This window comes from Sinocyclocheilus anshuiensis, unplaced genomic scaffold (assembly GCF_001515605.1).
Source record: "Sinocyclocheilus anshuiensis isolate Anshui unplaced genomic scaffold, SAMN03320099.WGS_v1.1 scaffold1303, whole genome shotgun sequence".
NCBI lineage: Eukaryota > Metazoa > Chordata > Actinopteri > Cypriniformes > Cyprinidae > Sinocyclocheilus > Sinocyclocheilus anshuiensis.
In genome coordinates, this window is record NW_015537954.1 from 893,900 (window position 1) to 902,332 (window position 8,433).

Consider the following 8,433-nt stretch of genomic DNA (forward strand, 5'->3'; position numbering starts at 1 on the left):
ACACACCCACACACACACACACACACACACACACACACACACACACACACACTGACTGACTGGATGTGTGTGTGTTGTCTCCTCAGCTCTGATGGTTCTCGTCTGACACTCAGAGACTCCAGCATCAGTCCTCAGCATGTCTGCTCTACAGGTACAAACACAGCACACTGAAGAAAACCAGCACATTATATTTGCCGAAGTTTAATAAACCCTATTTTTTGGGGTGGGTTATTTATTTACTTATTTTTTTATTTTTTTATTGTTGTATGTACAGTATCTCACAGAAGTGAGTACACCCTTCACATTTTTGTAAATATTGTGTTGAGTTATTTTGAGGGGACAGCAAATTTACACTGTTATACAAGCTGTACACTCACTACTTTACATTGTAGCAAAGTGTCATTTCTTCAGTGTAGTCACATGAAAAGATATAATAAAATATTTACAAAAATGTGAGGGGTGTACTCACTTCTGTGAGATACTGTATATAATTAAAAACAAATTATATTTTGCATGAGGTAAATTAACCCCTATTTTAAGGATTTGTTTTATTCATTTATTTAATAAAAACAATTATATTTTGCATGAGGTAAATTAACCTTATTTTTAGGATGTGTCTGTTTATTATTTAATTAAAACAATTATAATTATTTTTAATTATATTTTGCCTGAGGTAGATGAAATAATTTTTTTTTAGGTTGGCAGATTTATTGATTAGTTTATTTATTTATTTTTAATTTTAATAAGTGTATTTATTTTATTTATAATTATTTATTTATTTTAAATAAACCCTATTTTTACAATGTGGTATTTGGTATTGATGTAAAAACATTTTATTTATTTTTACTTCATTTATTATTTATTTGTTTATTTAAATTATTCATATTGATTTTTCAAGGTCAAAGTTATTTATTTTTACAGATTTTTTGCATTGTGACCATTTTCAATTATCGTAATTCTCATGACTGTAATTGATATTGGTTTGAAATGCTTTCAAATTGTGCCAGATCACTTTATTAATATACATAACTTTGTTAATTTACATAATAAAAATAAATATTTTAAATAAAAAGTCATTACAGTAATGAGAATGTGTATAATGGTTCTGAAATAGACTCTTTTTTTTTTTGCAAACTAAATAATATCTCACATAAAATGTTTAATAGGTTCTGTTGTTTTCTGTATAGTACATGTTAGAGTGTAGAGTGAATTGTTGGATGTCTCTCAGGCGTCATGGCCGCCGGGCACCGAGTGTGTGGCCAAGTACAACTTCCAGGGCAGCACAGAGCAAGACCTGCCCTTCTGCAAAGGAGACCTGCTGACCATCATCGGCGTAACCAAGGTAACAGCCAATCAGCAAACACCTGCTGATGTCACATGGAACTTTAATGTCTCCAAACATCCTGTCGGACTGAATGACACGCCTCTTTTACTATGTATTATTTATCAGAAATGTCATTAATGGACATTAAAGACAAGACTTCTGGGAAAATGTTATTTTTTTTCTATCAAATATTAAACTGAGAGTGCTATTTTTGCTTATATTGTTATAAGATAAGTATTGATACATTTCTGTATTTAGTTTTATAAAAGTTTTATAAAATCTTTAAGTTGTATACAAATTTTTTTATATTATTAATGTAATAAAATATTCATGTATTATAATAATATTATATTTATAATATAATATATGATATAATATAGTAAATATTCATATATTTGTATTTAGTTTTACTTCATTTAATACTTATTTGTTTATTTAAATTATTCATATTGATTTTTCAAGGTTAAATTTATTTATTGCTTTTTATTTATTTTTGCAGATTTTTTGCATTGACCATTTTCAATTATCACAATTCTCATGACTGTAATTGATATTTGTTTGAAATGCTTTCAAATTGTGCCAGATCAGTTTATTAATATATTGATGCATGTAAATATTAAAAATATTTTTATAGTATTTGTTATTTTTACTTTGAGTGCAATGAAAAAATAACAATAAATAAAATAATACTATATACATTATTTATGTTTATTACATTGGTGAAACAAAATGTAACAACATCATGACTGTTGCAGTGATCATAATGTGATTTTTATTTGTTTATATGAATTAATTATGAGTCTACTTGGTTGTTTAGATGTAATTATGCTTTTTTTGCAGTTAAAAGTCTCCATTTAAACCATGTGTGACCCTGGAGCACAAAAGCAGTGTTAAGTCGCTGGGGTATATTTGTAGCAATAGCCAACAATACATTGTATGGGTCAAAATTATACATTTTTCTTTTATGCCAAAAATCATTAGGATATTAAGTAAAGATCATGTTCCATGAAGATATTTTGTAAATGTCCTACCGTAAATATATCAAAACTTAATTTTTGATTAGTAATATGCATTGCTAATAACTTCATTTTAACAACTTTAAAGATGATTTTCTCAATATTTAGATTTTTTTGCACCCTCAGATTCCAGATTTTCAAATATTGTCCTATCCTAACAAACCATACATCAATGGAAAGATTATTTATTCAGCTTTCATTTGATGAAGAAATCTCAATTTCGAAAATTTGACCCTTATGACTGGTTTTGTGCTCCAGGGTCAGATTTCAGATCAAATTCATTAATGTTGATGTGTATATATTGAATGAACATCAAATTACAACAGACATCTTCAGTTATAATTTCAGCTCTATCAGTCGTGTTGTCGTGCTCATGTTCTCCAGTGACTGATCAATTGATTTGATTAATTGATTCAGGACCCAAACTGGTACAAAGCGAAGAACTCTGTTGGCCGAGAGGGAATGATTCCAGCAAACTACGTCCAGAAGAGAGAAGGAGTCAAATCCGGAGGAAAGCTCAGTCTGATGCCGTGAGTTCATGATCCTCATTCAGTCAGCTTTCAGATCAATAACTCCAGACCCAGTCACGATCACAGAGGACTCGAGCCCTGCTGAATTGTGGGTAATGGTTGTCTGTGGTTCATTTGGTTCAGCTGATGGTGGTTTTATTGTAGAAGGTCTTGAGAATGGATGAGTGTAGATGAGCTGGAGTCTGTGTTCTGCTGCTGGAGACGCGTCTGAATCAGACGTTTGATTCTCCAGAATCGAACACACACACATGAAGTCATTATGCAAATCCACCTCAAACACACTTATTCTCACTCACACTCATCCACACACAGTCACACACACATACTCACAAACACTCACTCACTCTCTCTCACACACACACACACTCATACTCACAAACACACTCACACACACACACACAGATATACACATTCACACTCACTTCACACTTGCTCACAAACACACTCACTCACTCACAAACACACTCATACTCACACACACACACACACACACAGATATACACATTCTCACTCGCTCACAAACACACTCACACTCATACTCACAAACACACTCACTCACTCACGCACACACTCATACTCACAAACACACTCATACTCACACACACACACACACAGATATACACATTCTCACTCGCTCACAAACACACTCATACTCACACACACACACACACAGATATACACATTCTCACTCGCTCACAAACACACTCATACTCACAAACACACTCACTCACACACACACAGATATACATATTCACACTCGCTCACAAACACACTCATACTCAAACACTCACTCACACACACACACACAGATATACACATTCACACTCGCTCACAAACACACTCACTCACACACTCATACTCACAAACACACTCACTCACTCACACACACAGATATACACATTCACACTCGCTCACAAACACACTCACACACTCATACTCACAAACACACTTACTCACACACTCATACTCCCAAACACACTCACTCACTCACACACTCATACTCACAAACACACTTACTCACTCACACACTCATACTCCCAAACACACTCACTCACTCACTCACACACACAGATATACACATTCACACTCACTCACTCACACACTCATACTCACAAACACACTTACTCACACACACACACAGATATACACATTCACACTCGCTCACAAACACACTCACTCACTCACACACTCATACTCCCAAACACACTCACTCACTCACTCACACACACAGATATACACATTCACACTCTCACTCACACACTCATACTCACAAACACACTTACTCACACACACACAGATATACACATTGACACTCGCTTCACACTTGCTTATTCACCATTTATCATCTGTAATACTATCGTGTAACGATACGATGGCTGTTTAGCTCTCTATATGTAAACATAACACTCATACTCACAATCACACACACACACAGATATACACATTCACTGTTACACTCACTCACACTCATACTCACAAACACACTCACTCACACACACGCACACCGATATACACATTCACACTCGCTCACAAACACACTCACACTCATACTCACAAACACACTCACACACACACAGATATACACATTCACACTCGCTCACAAACACTCACTCACTCACACACTCATACTCACAATCACACACACACACAGATATACACATTCACTGTTACACTCACTCACACTCATACTCACAAACACACTCACTCACACACACGCACACCGATATACACATTCACACTCGCTCACAAACACACTCACTCACTCATACTCACAAACACACTCACTCACACACACACACACACACACATAGATATACACATTCACACTCGCTCACAAACACACTCACTCACTCACTCACTCACACACACTCATACTCACAAACACACACACACACAGAGATATACACATTCACACTCGCTCACAAACACACTCACACACTCATGCTCACACACAGTTATACACATTCACTGTTACACTTGCTCACAAACACACTCACTCACACTCATACTCACAAACGCACACACACACACACACACACACAGATATACACATTCACACTCGCTCACAAACACACTCACACACTCGCTCACAAACGAACACACACACACACACAGATATACACATTCACTGTTACACACACTCACACTTGCTCACAAACACTCACACTTATACACACACACATTCACTCTGTTACACACACATGCAGTCACACACACACTCACACTTGCTCAAGAATCGAGAATAAAAACACATTCAAAAATACCTGAAATCATAAAGATCATCCTATCAGATTTATTTAAATACATAAATAGAATCTAAAGCTGGTCAGTGTACTGATAGTGGATCATATCTCATCTACACATGATTCAAAGGGTTGATGTTTCCTAGGTCTCTATAAAGACTTGGGTTTACTTGTTAAACTGTATGGTAAATATCACATGTTTATCACTTATGATTAGTTTTAACAATCCAAATGTTGGAGGGTGAATAGATGCATTTCTCAGATACAGATGCACAGGCTCTGTGTGTCATGTGCATTCCTGATGGCAGTTCTTCTGCATTTTTGCATGAAGGGTGTGTGTTCAGCACAGAGCTCATGACCCACAATCCTCTGCCTTTGCTGATTCCGCTCAAACACGACATTGTTGTTTTCTAACCTCATTAGATTTGAACAATCTTCATTCTGTGTGACTGACTCAGTTTGCATGATTTGATTTCAGTAACATGCTCAATCTTTCTCTCACACACACACACACTCATGTGACCCTGCGGTCTCTGATAATGACCTCTGACCTCTACAGGAAACATCAGTTTAGCTGCACTCATTAAAATCACTGATCTGTGCATTTTTCTTGATATTGTGGAGCCAAAACCCAAGAATCGATTGATTTGAGTTGTTTTTCTGCATGTGGTTTAGTGCTGAAATCTGAAAACAAATCTCTCTCTCTCTCTCTCTCTCTCTCTCTCTATATATATATATATATATATATATATATATATATATATAATTTCATAAAACATAATGTATGATTATACTGTCATTTTATCATGTACAGATTTTTATGTTTATGTTTCTATCTAGCTAGCATTATTTTTATTTCAGTTTTAGTAACTTCAGTACTAAAATGTATTTAAATTCAGTTTGTTGTCAAGGCAGCATTTACATTTTTTTAAGGTTTTTTTTCTAATTTTATTTTAATTTTTAAGAGATTTTAATGTAAAATTTAATTTCAACTTAAATTCAGTAAAAGACTATATTTATTAGTTTTAGTTAACAATACCACTGATCATATATTGTTGAAATAAATCACTTCAACACAAGAGTATATCTGCAGAACGAGAGTTACTGAAATCAAAAGAATGTCAAATAATACAGACTGAATGTCTGCTGGATTAGACTGGTATCTGACTGGATGACATTGAGTTTGACATGTTTGATTCTGTCTCAGCTGAAGGCTCTCTATACTGTACACACTGTATGATCTCAAAAAGGATATAAAGGCCAGAAAGATAAATGGATCTGAGTGTTTTCTCATTGTTTGCATGTTTGTCAGATGGTTTCACGGTAAGATCACGCGTGAGCAGGCGGAGCGGCTGCTGTATCCGCCGGAGACGGGGCTGTTCCTGGTGCGCGAGAGCACTAATTACCCCGGAGACTACACGCTGTGTGTGAGCTGTGACGGCAAGGTGGAGCACTACCGCATCATCTATCACGACGGGAAACTGTCCATCGATGAGGAGGAGTACTTCGACAACCTCATGCAGCTGGTGGAGGTGTGTGTGTGTGTGTGTGTGTGTGTGTGTGTGTGTGAGCATGCATGGGTGAGAGCGTGCGAGTGTGTGTGTGTGTGTGAGCGAGTGAGAATGCATGTGTGTGTGTGAGAATGCATGTGTGTGTGTGAGTGAGCATGTGTGCAACTGTGTGTGTGTGAGCATGTGTGCGATTGTGAGTGTGTGAGCATGCATTTGTGTGAGTGTGTGTGTGTGAGAGCATGCGTGCGATTGTGAGTGTGTGAGCGTGCATGTGTGAGTGTGTGAGATTGTGAGCTTGTGTGCGTGAGCAAGCGTGTTTGAGCATGAGTGTGAGCGCGTGTGTGTGTGTGAGAGCATGCATGTGTGCAAGTTTGTGAGCGTGTGTGCGTGAGTGTGCAAGCGTGTGTGAGCATGCATGTGTGCGTGTGTGTGTGAGAGATTGTGTGTGTATGCATGAGCGTGTGTGTGCGAGTGCAAGTTTGTGAGCTTGTGAGTTTGTCGTGTGTGTGTGTGTGTTTTGAGGCATTCCTCACATTCTCTTGTCTTGTTTCTCATTCTCATCATCGTTTCTCTTGATGGCGTGTCATAACAAGCTGCTCGTGAATCAACGTCACACACACATCTTATGAAACCACTGTAAACAAGAGCAAACCTGTGTGTGTGTGTGTGTGTGTGTGTGTGTGTGTGTGTCTGGAATTTCTTAAGGGTTTGTTCTGCCCTCTAGTGGCTCCTGAGTTTCTGTGAAACTCAAATGATCATCTAAATAAAGAGTTTATGAAGAGAATTATTCTGTTGTCCAGGGTATTAAACAGGCAGCAGAGATGATTAGTGATGCAGTTTAGATGTGTCCTATTAGAAATGGTTTCATTTTGCATTTCATTGAGAAAGAAAGAGCTAAAAGAAAACAATTATTTACAAAAAAAATATTTTTAAAATTAAGATTAAGAAAAAATATATTTACAAAGTCATAAAGTAAGAGGACAAATATTTTAAAATTCTAATTAAAAAACAAAGCTAAAAAAAACTTTTTTGTAACTTTTTAGGGAAAAAGTACATATTTACAAAACAAAAAACACAAGTGAGAATTTTTTTTTTTTTGCTTTTCATTGCATGAGCAAACACAAATATGAAGACAAAAATATGTTAAAAATATATTTAAAAAAGATATTAAAAACCCATCAGTTGATTGAGCTGTAGTGATTTGAGTGAGTTTGATTTATTTATCATTAGTTTTGTTCATGATTTGATGAACATATACGTTATTCTTTCTCCCCCTGGATGTTTATTGTTAGTGGCATGAGAGCTAATTCTACATCAACTCAGAAAGTCATCTTGTCATCTCATGTTTGTACCGGAAACATCTCAACAGAGTGCCGTGAGACTAGTGTGACCTCTATCCCAGCATGCTCTGCTCCCTCTGGCTGCTGTCCTTCACTCTTCCCCTCTGTCCTCCTTATTTTGGGCCCACAGTCTCTGTGCGTTTCCTCTTTCACAGGAAGTGCTCCAACAGCTGCTCTGACCCCTGAGCACAGTTCATAACCGCTTCTGTGTGCAACATGACTATTGATAATGCATATTAGTGTGTGTGTGTGTGTGTGTGTGTGTGTGTATATTAATGATGAAAATAGACAGTTTTTATAGTTTTTATTGAATATAATATAATATAATATAATATAATATAATTTTATTTATTTTAAAGAAATTAATAATTTTATTCAAATTGATTTAATTCAAATTTTATTTAAATTGAGCAAAACTGTAGACATTACTAATGATACAAATTATATTTAAATAAATATATTTTTTTGA

At 35.8% G+C, this 8,433-nt stretch overlaps 1 protein-coding gene across 2 annotated transcripts in view; it reads left to right on the top strand.

Annotated features, from left to right (window-relative positions):
* LOC107665173 (tyrosine-protein kinase CSK) overlaps nt 1–8,433 on the top strand; it is a 39,171-nt gene that overhangs the window by 17,159 nt on the left and 13,579 nt on the right. For both annotated transcript variants that reach the window (XM_016455956.1, XM_016455963.1), the window contains 4 exons: nt 87–151; nt 1,229–1,342; nt 2,758–2,870; nt 6,426–6,645. In XM_016455956.1, coding sequence (XP_016311442.1) covers nt 137–151; nt 1,229–1,342; nt 2,758–2,870; nt 6,426–6,645 — 462 coding nt within the window. In that variant the 5' untranslated portion in view covers nt 87–136. The remainder of the gene's footprint in view (nt 1–86; nt 152–1,228; nt 1,343–2,757; nt 2,871–6,425; nt 6,646–8,433) is intronic.